The following is a 17,816-nucleotide window of genomic DNA, read 5'->3' as shown; positions in this document are numbered from 1 at the left end:
TGAACGTCGTGCGCGAGAGCTTTGGAGTCGAGAGCTTCTGCTCCTAGAGCTGCATCTGCCTGGGCTTTGGACCCGGCCTCGGCATTGCCCGAAGCAGCACCAGCGGCCTGCTCGAGCTCCGCACTTGTCCGCATGCCGCTGGCCTCGTCGCCGGGCATGTTGGTGGTCGATGCTGCCAGCGGTGAAGCTGGAGACGGTTCGGGTGATCTGTTGGAGTCGGGAGCGGTAGGGGTGCTTGTATGGAGAAGGGTGTTGGCCTCGGCCTCTGCCTTGTCGAGGGAATCGCCGTGAGCTGCCGTCGCTGGGTTGTCCGTCATGGCGGGAGAGCTGTCGCCGCCTTTTCCGTCCTCGCTGTGACCTGCAGTCGCGCTCGCATTCGTATTCAGGGTGTCGGAGCCCTCGGGGGCGTGGCTCGTCGTCGTCGTCGTGCTGTTGTTGAAGTTCTCGATCTTGTTGGGCTCAGCAACAGGCTCCAACCCCACCGAGGGGTCTTGGATGCATGTCACCTCGGGGGCATCCGCGCCTCTCGGGCTGGATCCAGGGCCGGGCAGCGACATGCACGTGAGTCCGGAGTGATGGAAGCAAGCGAAAGGAGGAGAGGAGAGGTGGGAGTTGTGTGGAAAACAGGAGAGAGAAGAGAAGCATAGAGGTTAAGGAGGAGGAAGTTGGTGATTGACAGAGGAGAGAGCTCTTGTGCTATGGTCACCTGCTGTAAATCGGCGGGCTACGCGCTATAGTTGGCCCGTCCTATAGGATTGCAGGTCAAGTGCCGATCAGTGCCCAGGTACCAGTTCCGGGGTGCGGTGCGTACGAACTACTACTATCTGGGGAACATTAAGCAGCATGAAAGTGGGAGAATAAACAAGCTATATGTATCCTCCCCGTATCAGATAGGTCAAGACAAACAAATGGAGGGAAAGCTGAAAAGGACGAGAATCTACAGTGTCTGTTGGAGCCGCATGCGTCACTCCTTGGCGTCTCGAAACTTAGTGGGACTCAGAACTCTACCTCAAACATCGGTGGAGGCTTCACACTGCCCATGAAATTGGATGATTAATTGTCCTCAACGTCCAAATCATTCTTGTGGTATAAACATCAAGAAAAGAATCTAGCCAAGTGAGATGATCATCGTTCGACTTTCCGGCCTGGAACACGACCAGAATGCGGCTAGGCTAGAGTGAATCCAGCCATCGGCAAAAGACTCACGCCGTCGTCATGAAGACATCACCCCAACTCTCCGCTCCAGCACTGTACAACAGATGTAAACACAGTCTATATATTCCACATATCGTATGTCTCATTCATCAAATACCTCTTCCAACCAATGTATAACTTCCAAGCATCTACCGCATAAACAATCTTCAACCTCAAATCAGAAAAGCGTCACCATGTCTCGTCCCTCCGACATCCCCCACCGCCAAATCCGCGCCCTCCAAGACAAGGACCACATCACCGTCTACCAAGCCTACAAACCCTCCATCGCCTCCGCCGCAGTAAAACACCAAAAGCTCAATGCCTCCAAAGACTTCAACCCCAGCCGCATGACCTGGATCAAGCCCAGCTGGTGCTGGATGATGTACCGCAGCGGCTACTCTTACAAGGATGACAACCAAAGCCACATCCTCGCCTTGAAGATGAAAAAGGAGCACTTCCTGGATCTGCTGAGACAAGGCGTCTTGTCAACGCATCCGTCGGAACATGCGCGCGTCGACAAAGAGAGCACCAACAAGACGGCGCATGAAAGGCCCTCGGACGTGAGGATCCAGTGGGATCCGGAGCGGAATGCGAGGTTGGAGGCTTTGCCGTATCGGAGCATTCAGATTGGCATACCCCCGAGTTTGAGCACGAACTGGGCGGACGAGTGGATTGTTGGAATTGAGGACGTTACGGAGAGGGCGAGGGCGCTGAAGAAGGTGCTGGAGGAGGAGCCGGACGTTGGGGAGGATGAGTTGGTGATGAGGGGGCTTGTACCTGAGGAGACGCCGGTGGATGTGCCGGATGATATCTTGACGAGGTTGGAGATGACTGTCTTGGGGGTTGAAGAGCTATAGTTGCATTCAAGTGTTTCATACTTGTGTATTATCATATTCATGTTGACAAGTACGCGCATCAAAAATCATCCTCACTTTCTTCATATTGCTCCCTATCAGAGAACGCTCCCAACACAAGTTTATAGAATAGTTTCGAGTTCCGCGCCTCCAACTCGAAATGAGCGTTCAACACTCCACGTGGCACCGCCTCTATCCCGTTCTTCTTGTCCAACACATCGTCCAGCTTACCCGCTAAAACCTCGTCCTTGTCCACGAATGCATACCATGGCACCGTGTATAGCGATGGGGTGCCAAAGGGATTAGGGGGAGACGGCTCGAGCCCGGCAACGAGGCATACAAGCCAGAGGTTTCCAGCGCGTCCCCAGATCGCAAGCTCCAAGGACCCCAGCATCATCGCCTGCTTGGGCTCCGTGACGCCTAGGTCCGACGACTCATCAGAATGGAGTACGTACAACTCCATCCCAACAGAACGCTGCGGTCGCAAAATAATCGCCAATTCCTTCGTCGTGTCACTTGTGCACAGCTCTCTGTAAAGTAGCCAGTCTGAAGGTTTCGAGAGCACATTGACGTCAAGCTCGCGCCTATAACCTCGTGATTTGAGTGGTAAAGTGACCTTTGGACGAAACAGGATTCCACGAGGGGAGCGCGGCGGAGACAGCTTGTGCGGGACGAACACCTGTCGTGGCCTCGCTTCCGCAAGGCGAACATGCTTCGGGGGAGGAGCAACTCCGTTTCCGCTGCTGTCTTCGGCCATGACGATGCAGTTCAGGGCAACTATGAGCAGAGAGCTGGGACGGATGCGCAAGAATTCGGCGTCGTTGTGCCAAGTCGTCCTTTGTAAGATGATGCCGGGCGTCATCGTCTCGGAGGATCCGTTGCGTTGTATGTCGCAGTCTAACAACGCGACGAAGACGGTGCCTGATTCGTCCTCGGGGAGGGGTGTCAGGGCGAGTTCGACGGTGAGGCCGCGGTTGGAGATTGCTGTATCGTTGTTGGAACGGCATGTGAGGTACCGCGCTCGTTTGATGGCACGCGCATCACCGTGCCGCCGGGCGAATGCTGAGGGATCGTCCGCCAAAAGTCCCCAAAAGTGCTGCTTCTTGGCTTTTGCTTCGGGGTATCTCCAGACATATATGGAGTCATCATCTGTTGACCTGATGATCTCCTCTTGCAACCTCTTGAAGGCCTTGACCTGGCCCTCTCCGTAAAGCAGCGGCATGTTGATGTCGAATATACCTAAAAGGCAGTACGCCAGGTCTTCCGGCCTCGTAGTCGTGCGGTTAGCCGCCCAGCTCATCTTTTCCGCGACTGAACACTCGTCGAGCCGCTCTCGCTGGCTGCGGGTATTTACTTCGAGTATTTCTTCGGGTATGCTGGAAACCTCTGCGATGATGCTCTTGAGGGAGGTTCGTGTGCCGATGAGCTCCCAGTCTTGAGAGTAGAAGAGGAGCTCCGGAGGGGCAATCAGTTCCTGCAGCGTCCATCCTCTGGAGAACCAACGGCACTGAGCAAAATATGGCGTCGACGGATCATCACTTGTGACCAAGTCCTCGAGAAAGGCGATGCAGACCTCGGCTTTCTCATACCACTGATACATGGAATTAATGGCCTCGGACAGCTCTGCGCTGCTGGTCTTGTCGATGCAACACGTGTCAATCCATATGTACGCGAATCCCAGATTGGTGGCGATTTCGCTGCTCCGCCGGATCTTTTCCCACCCTCTGGTTTCTTTCTGTGGCAAATGAACATCTGCAAATATCACTCCCCCCTCTCCCCATGTGTGCGAGAGTATGGCATAGCGTGCTTCCTCAGGCGTGGCGAAGTTCTCGAGCTCGAGTGTCCTTGTATTTAGGAGTCTCATTTGGTCAATATCCAGCAGCAGGCGATACAAAAGGCACAGTATGACGGAAAGAGGTCGGAAGATGGTAGCTTCGACTTCGCGATGTTGTTATGGCGGGAGACATAATTGCTTGTGTAGGCGCCGTGTTGTTATCCTTGTTATTCCAACGCAGCCCAAGATTCAGCCTCAGTGGGTCATGCATATGCAGGTTGATCCTCATGCACTGTTTGAGAGGCTTTGTCAGTGTCTGGTCACCCACAAGGCAGACCGACATGCGTCGCATATCATGGCAAGTTGCACCATCATTTTCGGAAAATTCGTCGCATTCGCGGGCTAGCTATCGTTCCATTCCAGTCGTCCGACTAAACAGTATTCTTGTCGCTGTACCTGTCATTCTGGACAATCTCAACCCAGTATCCGTCGGGGTCCAGCAAGAAAGCCACGTTGCGCATCCGGCCATCCGTGAGCCTCTTCTTCCAGTTGCACTTGAGGTCCTCGAACCGCTGGCAGGCAGCGTCCAAGTCATCGACAGAGACGCCTATAACATCAAGGTCAGTATGGACTAGCGCCCGTGATACATGTTGGGAAGAAGGCGCTTACAGATGTGGCCGAAACCTTGAGGCTCGTCGTTGCCATTGTGGTAGGAAAAGTTCTCATCCTTCTCGGTGCCATAGTTCCAGGTCAGTTCGAGGAGACCTTCACGGTCGCTGGTCTTGCCGTCTTTAGGAACACCCTGGTCTCCAGGGTAGCCGAGGAAGTAGAGGTTGAATCCTGCACTGGCAGCCTCGTGAGTTCTGAACAGGGACATGCCCAGGACCTCTTGGTAGAACTTGAGAGACTTTTGGGGATCCTTGACGCGAATCATGGTGTGGTTCTGGCGAGAGTTAGTGCGTTTACTTCAAGATTCAGGTGCAGTGTAGGTTATCTTGCCATCCGGTAGGTAGAGACATCCGTTTCCTTGATCTCGGCGGTCTCTTCGATGGGCTTCTGGCCAATGATCTCGACCCAGTACCCGTCAGGGTCCAATACAAAGGCGATGTGGTTCATGCGCCCATCGGTCAGTTTCTTCTGGAACTTGTAGCCGGCATCTTCGATGCGCTGGCAGGCGGCCTGGATGTTGTCGACGGAAATGCAGGTATGGCCGAATCCGCGGTGAGGGTCCTTGTTTCCGTTGTTGACGGTGTAGTTGGGGTCATTCTCGGTGCCGTAGTTGTGGGTGAGCTCAATGACGCCCTCGCGGTCAACGGCCGAGTTGCCGAAGGAAACGGCGCCCTTGTTGTTGTATCCCATGAAGTAGAGGTCAAACTTGGCGTCGGGGAACTCGAGCTTGCGGACGACGCTCATTCCAAGGAATTCGTAGAATTTGACTGAGCGGGCATAAGCAGTCATGTCATCATGATGCATCGCGGTGTGTGAGCTTACCAGACTCCTTGGGGTCCTTGACTCGAATCCTGCAGCACTCGTGAGCGACGTGGATCAAAAAGCAAAGTGTCGTCTGGTTGAGTCATACATCGAGTGGTTGAACTTGTACTTGCTAAGATCCGTGGTGGCCGCCATTGTCGCGAAGCTGAACTGCTGTCTTACACGGAACGAATGATGCACGATTTTTGCCCCTCGCGATGCCCCGAGCTGAAGATGGCGGGGTAGAAGGAAGAGAGATTTGTGCAGAATGGTGAAGGTAATGAGGCTCTCCTTGATCAGGAGATGCTGATACTTGACAATGAAAAGGTTCAGTGAGAATCTTGATGAGGTTTCCCTTGAGAACAGGAGGCAGAAGGCAAGAGAAGAGGCAAGAATGAATTGGCTGCACTTTTTGTTTTGTGAGGACTCGGCAGGTGCTTATCCGACGTCAATTGCTCGTCCCCTCACCAGCCCCGCATTAGTCATCCATCTGCTTCCCCAGCGAACTTGAAGCTTCCATTACCTCACTGAAGATTGAAGCTTCGGCAAAGCGGCAGCACGGATCATCCTGTGAGATGAGATGGGACAAGGTGGGTGTGAGTGTTGGGTAAGCAGATGCTCCATATCCGAATCATGATGCCTGAATGACATACAGAGACGCTCTTTGATCTAGAGTATTGTGTGCATAACAATCGGACAAAAGGAGCAGACGAAGGACCTTCAATGTCCTGAACAAGTGTTGGCCGTCGAGGCCATTCGGTAACCCGGAGAAGGGTGTGCGCATTTGGAGCACAGACTGTGATTCCCACTGGTAGACCGTAACTCAAGACGGCAATTCATAACTTGTCTGATAGCTACTTTGATAGCTACACAACTTACATGCACTTGCCGTGGGTTATGATGCATCCTGTGTGTGAGCATCATCGTTTCGTCGCGGGCTGAATTCGAATCATGCTCTCTGGGCCTGGCTGAGCCGTCATGGTTGGGCCCACATGATGGACGCAAGGTGGTATTGGGACTACATTGGGAGAATAAGGAAGGGAGAGGTAGCTTGGAAGAGGATGTCAAGCTTGGCATAACAGATTGAGTTCTGGTATTGTATAGATCGACACCGTGAAGCTTTCATAGATGCGTCTAATCGTAGGCTAATAGTTCTCCCAAAGTTGAGCGCTTGGTTCCTTTGGCATTGAGATGGCGATGAACTCGGACATGTTGCAACTCTGCCTCAGACCAAGACTTAGATATAGAGCAGTATTAATAACTGCTGAATTCGGGTGCCATGGGCCGATTATCTCCAAAGAATGGTACATGATATCCAGGTTGAAGAACCCCAGACTAGGATAGCTCTCCCAGATCGTTATCCTCTTGTCATTGGAAGACATAGAACTCAAAGAAAACTCGACGGGACCCCGAACTTTCCCTGCCTCGGTATGGTCGTATGCGCAAGGCTAACGGGCGAAAGTGGTCCATGTCCGGCATCAACCCCTGGCTAGCAGCCTTACTAGAAACAGCAAGCCCCCCTTTTCCCATTTTCCATCCACCACGCATTGCCGCCTATTTTTCTACATCTCCATCCATCCCCATCGATGATCCGGCAAAGACGTGCAGCATGACGCGCGCTCTCTGGCTCGATGGCCTGCGGGGCATCGCGGCGGCCATTGTTGCGACAGACCACTACTTCATGGGCGCCGTTCTGCACGCCGGCTTCAGGTCCTTCTGGGCGGACCCCCCCGAGGAGAACCGCCTGCTGTATCAGCTGCCTCCCTTCCGTCTGTTCTTTGCTGCCCACGCCATGGTGCCCTTGTTCTTTGTCATCTCGGGCTACGCCATCTCGATCAATCTCATCCGGGTGAGAGCCAGCAATAACAGCGAAGGGCTCCTTCGCCGACTCGCTTCGGCGGTCACGCGCCGCGGCTTGCGCATATATCTCCCGGTCTTCTGCATCACGGTCATTTCGCAGATGCTCTTCTTTCTCAACCTCTACTCATGGGAGCCCGGTGATGAGGTTGTCTGGGGAAGAAAGCCTTGGACTGCACCGTGGTTCCATGTTACCTTTGTCGTTCGGTACATGCTGGACAACATCAACATCCTCGCCATCCAGTACAATGGGGGTCTTAACGGCCAGCTTTGGACCATGGCCCTCGAGTTCCGCGGGTCTTGCGTGGTGTATCTCCTCGTCCTGGGTCTGGCGTTCTGGAAGCCGAGGCCCCGACTTTGGGCTCTTTGGGCTTCGATGGCCTACTGGTTCTACTTTGGCTTCTGGGATGTCATGGGATTCTTGGCAGGCTACTGGCTGGCCGAGCTGCAACTCTTGTCGGAGTCTCAAACTGTCAGCACTGAGACGGAGTATCCATTGTGGCTCAAACCGTATATCCCGGTCCAGGCGCGGTCCGTCAACTTCAGCACCATCCGAACGTATGCCATGTTCGTCGTCGGCATCTGGCTTCTCTGCTTGAGCGACGACGGTGCCCTCCCACCGGGATATCAGTTCTTGCAGATTGCTGAATCCTCACGATGGGATGGAAACTGGGGGATTATTGACAAGACGTGGAAAACGGTTGGCTCCGTGCTGGTTGTGTCTGCCATCAGCACCACCAAGCAACTTCAGTCCCCCCTCAACTCGAAGTTTGTACAGTATCTGGGGAGGATCTCCTTTTCGCTGTACCTCGTCCATCAGTCCATTTATCACTTATTCAGCGACCCTGTCAGACGTGCCTTGTGGTACATAGCCACAGGGGGATCGGAGCCGGAGGAAGGCACTGGTTATTATGAGGTTGCATCCGCATTCCGTTGGATAGGGGGCTACATCATCGTCACAGTGATCAACCTGTATGCGGCCAATTTGTGGACGAGATTCGTGGACGAGCGATGCATAAAACTTGCAAAGCAGTTTGATCAATGGGTCTCGCAGTAACTGTTGCGTTAGAGTCCTTAGCTGTACAAATAGATGGTATTCAGTACAAGAAAGAGCTTGACAGTCTTGGCCGTATCTGCAATGAGACATTGATCAGTGTTGGCATCCAATCATTTGCGATCAGAGGCGTTGCCGGTTATTCAGCTAGCATTCCATTGCCTAAGTATTTGAGAAGTACACAATTGGAGCGCTTCCGACTGCTGTCGGCTATATCTCTGTCTCAAGACACATATCGAGTTATTAGGCCTTGAACGGGGTTATAATAGAGGCAGCTCCGGGTAAAGCAACCAAGCAGCGGGGTGCAACGTGCATTGCCATGGCCGATCGTCGAAGCATCTGATTGCTGTCCTGATCTGGACCATGTCAAACCAAAATCCCCAGCTACGGCCCGTCTGAGCCTTTGCTGCCATTAACTTGCATACATTCGGTAATTCTTGCGTAAGTGACTCTATAAATATAGAAGAGAGAACAACTTCTGCCTAAAGTCCAAGTAATGAATACCACTACAGCAGAGTCTGCACGGGCATATAAGTATGGGTAGTCGAATGTTCAAGACGTAAAGAATATGCATTCGGGACTGCGGCTGGTGGTTGTGGGGGTTGCATTCGCAGCGTGACATTGCATTGAATATCCGGTCGAGGCACAATGGTTAATGCTGGAGAAGCCGCCGTGAACGGTAATTGCGGAAGAAGGCCTGCCGTGTCTCGAACAGGAAATCGGGATCTCTATGTCAACTACACGTTGAAGTCATGTAGAGTATTTGGTATATAAAGCCGGTGTCCCGACGAGTTCTCTTGATGTAAGTAGCCTCAGCTACGCCGAACCTCAAGTCATCATATGGTATACATCGGTGCGAAATGATGCTCTCAAGGAGTCTCCTTGCCGCTGCAACTGCAGCCTCAGCGCTGGCCGCGGTACTACAACCGGTTCCGCGCGCCTCAAGCTTTGTGACAGTATCGGGAAGCCAATTCAACATTGATGGCAAAGTAGGCTACTTTGCAGGCACCAACTGCTACTGGTGCTCGTTTCTCACCAACCAGGCCGACGTTGACTCGACACTGAGCCACATCGCTTCCTCCGGCCTCAAGGTAGTCCGCGTATGGGGCTTCAACGACGTCAACACGCAGCCCTCTCCCGGCCAGGTCTGGTTCCAGCTGCTTTCCGCGCAGGGATCCACGATCAACACGGGAGCCGACGGGCTGCAGACCCTCGACTACGTAGTCAAGTCAGCGGAGCAGCATAACCTCAAGCTCATCATCCCGTTCGTCAACAACTGGAGCGACTACGGCGGCATCAACGCCTACGTGAACGCCTTTGGCGGCAACGCGACCACCTGGTACACTAACACGGCGGCGCAAGCTCAGTATCGCAAGTACATCCAGGCTGTCGTCAGCCGCTACGCGAACTCGACGGCGATTTTCGCGTGGGAGTTGGGCAACGAGCCTCGCTGCAACGGGTGCAGTACTGATGTTATCGTTCAGTGGGCCACGAGTGTGTCCCAATACGTCAAATCACTTGATGCGAATCATCTTGTGACGCTGGGAGATGAGGGGCTTGGTCTCAGTACTGGGGACGGTTCTTATCCGTATACTTACGGGGAAGGGACTGATTTTGCAAAGAATGTGCAAATCAAGTCGCTTGACTTTGGCACTTTTCATCTCTACCCGGACTCTTGTAAGTGTCCTTAAAGACCGAGTTTCGGCAGCTGTCCGTTTGCAAAAGTCAAGTGTTAACGTCGTACTGTATAGGGGGCACAAACTACACTTGGGGCAATGGCTGGATCCAAACCCATGCCGCGGCTTGTTTGGCAGCAAGCAAGCCTTGCGTGTTTGAAGAATGTGAGCACAGTCATGTATGCTCGCTCTAGGAATTGGGCCAAACTAACTCATGACAAATAGATGGCGCACTGCAGGACCCCTGCACCAACGAGGGAACCTGGCAGACCACGTCTCTTACGACTCGTGGCATGGGCGGCGACATGTTTTGGCAGTGGGGAGACACCTTTGCCAACGGTGCCCAATCGAACAGTGACCCGTACACCGTCTGGTACAACTCATCAAACTGGCAATGCTTGGTCAAGAATCACGTTGACGCTATCAATGGCGGTACAACCCCTCCTCCTCCTGCATCTACGACGACGACGACGTCGGCTAGGACCTCGTCGACGCCTCCACCGCCTTCGGGCAACTGCTCGCCCTTATATGGCCAGTGCGGAGGTAATGGGTGGACGGGTGCTACGTGCTGCGCGCAGGGAAATTGCAGATATAGCAATGACTGGTACTCGCAGTGCGTACCTACATAAAGGGGCTGGGGAACGCAAGGTGTGAGATTGGTAAGAAGAGAGCACGGTATACTTTATAGGATGTCTATAGCTTCCTTTAAGGACCTAAGAAAGTTTTCCTTTACAAATTACTTTCCCGGGCAATGTAACGTTTTGCTCCCACGCTTCATTCCCATCTTGGATACATGGACCGAGGCAAATAACTCATGACATACCCGCAAATTTTTTCTTTAGCGATCTGACATTCTGTTAGTCTATTCACACGATGTTTAGTCCTCGTATTCTTCCTTCTATACCGGCCGTGAATTGCTCCGAGTTGTCACTCTCTCGTTTAGCCGCCGCTTGATGTAATTACTTCAGCCAAAATGAAGTTATCAAAGACGAGAAGGGAGCTGAGTGAGATCCTCAGACAGCCACTACTCATGTTCAACCGTACTTGTTCTTGTAAGATGGTCTCTTATATCAATCGAGAATGTCAAAATGAGGCTAGTTTTCCGATACTAGTGTCTATCACTTCGCAACGGTGATGTAGGCAATGCTACATCGAGAATCGCACGTAGACAAATTCATAACATGTCAACTGTCATATTCCGTATCATCCACAAGGAGGCCTGGTATATTCCTAATACGGCATTGACAAAACACGCCATGTCGAGTTGTCGAAGCCAAAGAGATGCGAGATAGTTCGTAATACTCCTCGTCAATCGCTTACTAATGTGAGCCAATTCCCTTGACAAGCTTTCACTGCTCGACATGATTGGTAGCACAAACACGAAAGGCAAGAATTTCCGAAACTAACCCTAAATTGTTCAAAACCGAGGGTCCAGAGGTTATACGAAACCAGGTGGGCAACTCTAGACTTAACAACGGTTAACCTGTAACGCTCCATTTCAGCTCAACTCCTTGTTAGAAGCATGTTAATATCTTGATAATATTTATACTCTAATTCTAAGCTTCATCTGCATATCGTGCGGGCTCACGCTTGCTCCGCTTGCTCCGCTGAGTACTTTATAACTGGCACGAATCCTAACCATCATTCGCCTTGACGATAGTCGAGGCAACTTTTCCCCGTCGCTCATTAGGTGGAAGATAGTCCTTCAAGACGACTTGTTCGAAAACTAAGGACGCTAGAACTCCTTGATGGTACAAGAGTTTCCTTGGAAAGCGGTTGTCCTATTATATCCGAGTCCCCGTGATTCTGACCCCCACCAATCTCCAAATGACTCTCAAAGGCTGCTGGACTTGTCGAGGTACACAGCTAATCGGCTCCTCCCCTATGATCCTTTCTGGCTAACAGATGTGGCAGATCGCAAGATCAAATGCGATCGTGCGCTGCCGGCGTGTACCAACTGCCGGCAGCGAAACGTGCCGTGTCAGGGGTACAGCATCAGGCTTTCCTGGCCCCGGCCGGGAGACAAACGAAGAGCCGTTGAGCTTAAATCGACCCCGAAGCAGAAAAAGCACATGTTAGCCGCGTTGTATCAGCATAGTCTATTCATAAACATGACTAGCTGGGATGTCGATACGTTTTATAAAGTGTCGAAAGCTGAATCGAACAGTAAGTGTTCTCTTTTTTTGTCCTCAAGCGTCGACTGACCCCCTTTTTCTTTCTTCCTGAAATTAAGTGACGTTTCCGAAAATGTCGATTCCAGCGGCGCCGCCATCTATTCCCTCGATGAGAGTGCACGACAGCCAATCTGGATTGTTGCAGTACTGTAAGTTAAGGAACCTGCATCGTTTGTCACTCATTTCTGACAACTTGTTTCAGTCATGGACATGGGCTCTCAGCTGTTAGTGATAGATAGCTCAGGAGACTTGACGGACTGCATTCTAAGGCTGGCATTTTATGATGCTACACCGGCGTCAAATTCGATATTGCATAGCCTACTGGCTTTATCGTCCCTACATCTCGGACGAGATAGCGTGGCGATGATGTACAAGATCATGGCGCTATCATACCTTCAACAATCACTTCAACTTGGGAACATTGGCCATCGGACCGCTCAACACCTCCTGGCTAGCATGCTATTATACCTTTGTGAGGTAGGCAAGGCATACTGACAGTAAGATAGGTCGATTTGAAGATTGACGGGCTAATGGATTACGTCAAAAGACCTTTCATATCTCCAATACGACGAAAGACTGGGCCGAATATCTATGCGGCGCCAAGCAGATCGTTTCGTCCGGTGTATTGGCCCGAGAGGTCCACATAGATGTTTCTCTTCTCTTTGATTGGGTTTCCTACCACGAGACCTTTGCTCGGTTCGGCCTGGTATACTGGAAGCCGGCAGTGGCTTTGAAGGGACTGAGATTCTGCGCCATGGATCCTGATACTGCAGGGGTCTTTGTACCACGAGTAGGTTTCAGAACTCACTTGGAATTGTATGAGTGACTGAGTTGCCATAGAACGACTTCGTCTGCGACCGGGATGTCCTTGGCTACACATCATCGATATTCGCAAGCCTCACGCCGCGGATCAAGGATAGCAGCCGTCCTTCCCACTTGGAGACGCAGGAGCTTTACGCCCTGGAAGCAAAACTACGGGGAGGTCTGCTGGACTTTCACCCATTCCACCCATCCTCCAACGAAGCACCCAAAGAACGCGACAGGATAACAGAACTGTACCGCCTCGCCGCTTTGATCTACCTCAATCGCGCAGCACTGGGTTATTCTGGCGAGGAGCTACGCCACAGAAATCTCGTGAGCAGAGGACTGGACATCTTGTGCGGAAAGCTGACTTCTATTCCTCCGTGGCCCGTGTTCATGGTTGCCTGTGAAGCTAGGGATGATGCTCAACGGATGACGGCGCTGGAGATATTGAATAGAGCTGGGGAGGAGCCGCGGTCGTTTAACATGAGGCTGATACGGCAGCTTGTGGAGGCTTGCTGGAATCAGGACGACTTGCATGATGATGAGCCGTTGGATTATCACATGAAGTTGCGTATTGCTATTCGAGCGGCTCCATATGTGCCGCCGTTTAGCTAATTTGGATAAGCTCTTGTATGCACTTTGTATTCTAAAGAAGAGTTTCATAGAGTCTCCAACAAAAGGCCGTGGAGCATCAGAGGTAAAATCGGAATGAAACGTTCAAATCAAGGCGTTTGACATTCTTTCACTAAACAGACTACTTGCTCGTCCCTTTCCTTCTGAACCTATAATTCCGCTCATGTCTCCATTTCAGTTACCTTTTGGCACGCGTGGAGGCGCCAGCTTGTTATACACGGCTTGCCGCCGTTTCCAGGAGCTTAGCAACGGTAACGTTGACCCCCTTACGGGCTATCTTGAGTGGTGTCTGGCCTTCAAAATCCCTCACATGGGGATCCGCGCCCTGAGAAAGCAACAGCTTCACTACAGATTCCTTTGCACGCGCTGCGGCCAGCGCGAGTGGCGTCCGGCCTTGGGAATCTCTGCAATCGATCTCAGCGCCTTCAGAAAGCAACAGCTTTGCCACACTCTTTTCCCCGCTCATTGCAGCCACTGCGAGCGGCGTTCTACCATCCGAGTCCCTGGATTCAATGTCTGCGCCTCTGCGAAGTAGCAGTTTGACAAGTTTTGCATACCCTTGCGATGCGGCGAGTGCAAGTGGTGTCGGTTCCGTTTCGATATCGGCGCCGTGATCGAGTAATAGCTTAACCACATCGTGCCGCTCCCCTAAAACAGCCTGCGAAAGTGGCGTGAGGTTGGTGTCGCTTTTGGCCTCAATATCGGCACCTTTATCGAGTAATAGCTTGACGGCATCCACGTCTCCATTTCCAGAGGCCAGATGAAGCGGTGTCTCGTTGCGGTTGTTTGTCGATTCGACACCAGCCCCTTTGTCCAGCAATAGCTCAATGAAAGAACTGTCATATCCATGTTCCAGAGCATATATAAGCGGCGTTTTGTTGTCTATTGTAGACTTTTCATCAACTTCAGCGCCGTTCTCGAGCAGTACTCTGGCGATTCCGTGATGCCGGTTCTCAAGGGCCGCCCATAGCGGTGTTACGCTGTACTCGTTGGGGGGAAGGTCAATCTCGGCGCCCCTATGCAGCAGCAGCTCAACGATATCCTCGCGTCCTTCGTTGACAGCAAATAGTAGCGGTGCGCCTCCATTACCAAATCCCGGCGGGGGATTCACTGTCGCCCCGTGATCAAGCAGCAGTTTAATAATGCCCTTGTGTCCCTGCTTCATGGCGCTCGTCAACAGCGTGTCAGACATGCGATGAGGCGAGTTGACCTGAGCGCCCCGAACAAGCAATATCTTCGCGATAGTCTCATTGCCGCCGTCCACCGCGAATTTCAAAGCTGTCTGTGCATATTCACCTTGCATAAAAATCTCGATGTCGGATCGCGTCAATAGCAACCATACTTCGTCTGGGGACCCCCTTTCGGCTGCACGCCACAACGCCCCTGGATCCGCAGAATTCACAAGGACGTCTAGCTCTTTATAGCCGTAGCAATCATGGTATCGTATGACGATGTCGCTTTGGCTAATAATGCTATCGCGCCTTCGGATAGGCGTCATCCGCCCGACGCGAATGCATAGCCGTCTCAATGGATATTGAGTGGAAATGAAATTTCTCAGATCGAGCAGCTCCCACTCATCGCTTCGGACTCTCTCGAAATCTTCCATTGTCCACGATTGGTCTTTGACATAAATTGCAATCGGCCTTTTATCGCCATCCCGGATTGTACACTGAAGAATTGCGAGGCCGATTCCCCTGGCCCCCATTCCGATGAAGCGTACCGCAAGATGTATCCCTCGGCTGCTTACAGTCGAAGGATCACCGGGATCGTTGAAGTGATTGAATGGAACGATGTCTTTGGAGCCTTCGAAGGCCTCTGGCGAAGTTGCCAGCAGTCCGCCGCGGGTATCGGAGGATTTCCATGCAAAAAGACTCTGGTCGTCCGAGACTCTCATGATTTCTTGCTGGAGTCTGATGAAAGCTCGTTCGCCCTCTCCATAGAGCAATGGCATGTTGATGCCGAATATTCCCATCAGGCAATAGGCACGATCTTCAAGCCTTTGAGTCTTTCTTTTTGCAGCCCATGACATTCTTTGGGCGATGCTCGCCGATTCGAGCTCGTCGTCACCAGAGAGGATGTTGATCGGTATGCCAGTGCATTTAGATATGGTTCCTTGAAGCTCCGTCCTTGTCCCGAGGTCGTTCCAGTGCTCATCAACAAAGTGAACCTCTGATGGCGCGAGCAGCTCTTGGAGAGTCCATCCTCGGGTAAACCATTCGCTGTCCTCAATCATGCATTTCGAAGGGACATCCACAAGATAGGCATAGCATCGATCGGCTTGATAGTACCAAAGATACATGGAGTTGATTGCCTCCGATAACTCGGCGCTGCTTGTCTTGTTTATGCAGCACGTGTCGATCCAGGCATAGTCGAACCCGTCACGTTTGGCTCGCTTACAACATTTGCGAACCTTTTTGAATCCTTCTTTAGTGGTGACGCCCTGTTCCAGTTCTTGGAGAGTGATTTCTTCTTTCCCCCATCTGTGCGAGAGAATGGCATACGGCGGGATGTTGCCATAGTCGAATTCTTGGGGCTCGAGGGTGGAAGTGTTCAACAGACGCATGATGTTGACACCGATAACAGTAAATATGGGAAAGGATTTGGACCAGATTCTCAAGTGATATGAAGTATACAGATTTTCAAGTAAGAAGTATAGTATGGAGATTATAGGGACAAGTATAGTCAAAGTTGGGGTTGGGCATATCAGGCATCAAGGCATATCCATCAAAGCCTCGCGGAGAGCCTTACAGACGTAAGTGAGGAACGGCCTCTAATTGGTCACCGTTTATGGATCTAGATAGGTATAATAATGCAGCCACGTGCTGCGAGTTAATTGGATGCTAATACGGAGTAAAGACACAAGATAACACAGTCAAAAGCGATAGACTTCTCAAACCTCCGGCTTGCGGCCCACCATCAAATACATGGGTGTGAATAGCTTCCTCTTCCCTCCCTCAACCAACGCGTCCGCCGCCTTTGCCAGGCTCTGAGCCGTCTTCATCGTGCCGGCCGGAGCAATGCGCAGTAATTCCAGAGTCGAAATGAAAGCGTGAGACACCACTCTTCCGAAACGGTTCATTCTCAGTACCGTAAGCACATCCGTCAGAGTTTGCGCGTATCGAAGATCAGTTCCCAGGGGCCAATACCAAGGAGCGACACTGGTATCGTTGCTGTCATCCTCGGCAAGGTCGTAGTGGGTTTCGAGCGTGAAGCCGGCGGCTTGAATGGCAGCGAGACCGTCTTCGACTTTGAGCATTTGAGCAATGCCGTCGCCTTCCTCAATGTCGAGGCGGATTTGACGATGGGTCAAGTCATTGTTATCGTAGGCGTCGGTCATGAACCATTCGTAGACGCCAAAGACGCCTCCTGGCTTCAGGACGCGGAATATTTCCCTGTAGACATCTTCCAGGGAGGGTGCGTGGACGGTAGCTTCGATTACGTAGACGGCATCGAACGAGTTGTCGGGGAAGGGCAAGCTCTGTGATATATAAGTTAGATCTGTACTGCCAACAGTAACGATGGAGTTGACCGACCATGAAATCCCCCTGGACGAAATCAAGCTTATGTGTAAGTCCTTCTTTGACTGCATATTGCCTGGCTCGGCTGATCTGATACGAGTTGATGTTCAAGCCTGTGACATGGCATCCGGTAAACTTGACTATTTCGCGGGCCGGTCCGCCAACGCCGCATCCGACGTCTAAAACGCGCATGCCAGGCTTGATACCGACGCTGCTTGCCAGAAAGTGTTCGTGTCGGTTAACGGCCTGACGAAAGGTTTCTCCGTAGGCAAATCTGCAGAAGTGGAATGCTTCTCCCCAGCCGTATTCGTAGAGATCCGTCGCCAAATTGTAGTATCTGTTAGTGTAAACAAGTTAGCAGCAAATCTCAAGAGGAAGAAGGAAGAAGAGGAAGAAGAGGAAGAAGAGGAAGAAGAGGAAGAAGATTCCCATACTGTCTAGTCAAGCTTGCATAATCATCAACACGAGCTTGTCGAACGGCTTCAGTCTCGTCTTCAGCCTTCTTATCATCCCAGTGCTGAAAGTATTCAACCACAGCCGCCTTGTGTGCCTCGTTGTCCTTGTTGATCATGGCACGAAGCCCGCCCTGAGCATTCGATGAGTTCTTGTGCAGGACTCTGTCAAAGGCTACATTCCGGGCCTGATTCGCCGGGAGAAGTGCTTGGCTAGCTGCATCGACCATTATAACGAGCGGTATTGTCCTCAGGGGAAAAGAGGAAAAGGACGAGAAGGAGATGACTAGAATGATAGAGGTTGGTCCTAGTATGGAAAAGAGAGCAGAATAACAAGAGATTCAGTCTCTTTCTTT

At 51.8% G+C, this 17,816-nt stretch overlaps 8 protein-coding genes across 8 annotated transcripts; 4 read left to right on the top strand and 4 right to left on the bottom strand.

Annotated features, from left to right (window-relative positions):
• Positions 1-1,388: 1,388 nt before the first annotated feature.
• On the top strand, positions 1,389-2,051 carry BBK36DRAFT_1140740 (hypothetical protein; the record flags this gene model as incomplete). Its single annotated transcript, XM_024893404.1, has 1 exon — positions 1,389-2,051. One exon carries the CDS (start codon positions 1,389-1,391, stop codon positions 2,049-2,051), a length of 663 nt encoding a protein of 220 aa, XP_024750299.1.
• A 58-nt stretch (positions 2,052-2,109) lies between these two features.
• On the bottom strand, positions 2,110-3,912 carry BBK36DRAFT_1117635 (HET-domain-containing protein; the record flags this gene model as incomplete). The annotated part of the gene is made up of 1 exon (XM_024890377.1): positions 2,110-3,912. One exon carries the CDS (start codon positions 3,910-3,912, stop codon positions 2,110-2,112), a length of 1,803 nt encoding a protein of 600 aa, XP_024750298.1.
• Positions 3,913-4,253: 341 nt separating this feature from the next.
• On the bottom strand, positions 4,254-5,448 carry BBK36DRAFT_1117668 (glyoxalase I; the record flags this gene model as incomplete). The annotated part of the gene is made up of 5 exons (XM_024890382.1): positions 4,254-4,429; positions 4,492-4,765; positions 4,840-5,258; positions 5,314-5,342; positions 5,402-5,448. The coding sequence occupies 5 exons, from the start codon at positions 5,446-5,448 to the stop codon at positions 4,254-4,256; spliced, it is 945 nt and encodes a 314-aa protein (XP_024750297.1).
• Positions 5,449-6,893: 1,445 nt separating this feature from the next.
• On the top strand, positions 6,894-8,206 carry BBK36DRAFT_1199079 (acyltransferase; the record flags this gene model as incomplete). The annotated part of the gene is made up of 1 exon (XM_024897071.1): positions 6,894-8,206. The coding sequence occupies exon 1, from the start codon at positions 6,902-6,904 to the stop codon at positions 8,204-8,206; it is 1,305 nt and encodes a 434-aa protein (XP_024750296.1). The 5' UTR covers positions 6,894-6,901.
• Positions 8,207-9,063: 857 nt separating this feature from the next.
• BBK36DRAFT_1117895 (carbohydrate-binding module family 1 protein) lies at positions 9,064-10,508 on the top strand (the record flags this gene model as incomplete). The annotated part of the gene is made up of 3 exons (XM_024890410.1): positions 9,064-9,880; positions 9,955-10,044; positions 10,105-10,508. 3 exons carry the CDS (start codon positions 9,064-9,066, stop codon positions 10,506-10,508), a joined length of 1,311 nt encoding a protein of 436 aa, XP_024750295.1.
• A 1,198-nt stretch (positions 10,509-11,706) lies between these two features.
• On the top strand, positions 11,707-13,472 carry BBK36DRAFT_1117545 (hypothetical protein; the record flags this gene model as incomplete). Its single annotated transcript, XM_024890364.1, has 6 exons — positions 11,707-11,737; positions 11,794-12,045; positions 12,113-12,202; positions 12,256-12,530; positions 12,601-12,843; positions 12,894-13,472. The coding sequence occupies 6 exons, from the start codon at positions 11,707-11,709 to the stop codon at positions 13,470-13,472; spliced, it is 1,470 nt and encodes a 489-aa protein (XP_024750294.1).
• Positions 13,473-13,752: 280 nt separating this feature from the next.
• Positions 13,753-16,053, bottom strand: BBK36DRAFT_1090856 (ankyrin; the record flags this gene model as incomplete). Its single annotated transcript, XM_024889023.1, has 1 exon — positions 13,753-16,053. A coding segment is annotated over one exon (2,301 nt), but the record flags the coding sequence as incomplete, so codon positions are not given.
• A 327-nt stretch (positions 16,054-16,380) lies between these two features.
• BBK36DRAFT_1140734 (delta(24)-sterol C-methyltransferase) lies at positions 16,381-17,690 on the bottom strand (the record flags this gene model as incomplete). The annotated part of the gene is made up of 3 exons (XM_024893403.1): positions 16,381-16,968; positions 17,024-17,345; positions 17,443-17,690. The coding sequence occupies 3 exons, from the start codon at positions 17,688-17,690 to the stop codon at positions 16,381-16,383; spliced, it is 1,158 nt and encodes a 385-aa protein (XP_024750292.1).
• Positions 17,691-17,816: the final 126 nt, after the last annotated feature.

The sequence above is a fragment of the Trichoderma citrinoviride genome, assembly GCF_003025115.1.
Source record: "Trichoderma citrinoviride strain TUCIM 6016 unplaced genomic scaffold BBK36scaffold_6, whole genome shotgun sequence".
In the NCBI taxonomy this organism is placed as follows: domain Eukaryota; kingdom Fungi; phylum Ascomycota; class Sordariomycetes; order Hypocreales; family Hypocreaceae; genus Trichoderma; species Trichoderma citrinoviride.
Note: the sequence above shows the minus strand (reverse complement) of the source record. Positions and strands in the feature narration are given on the sequence as shown.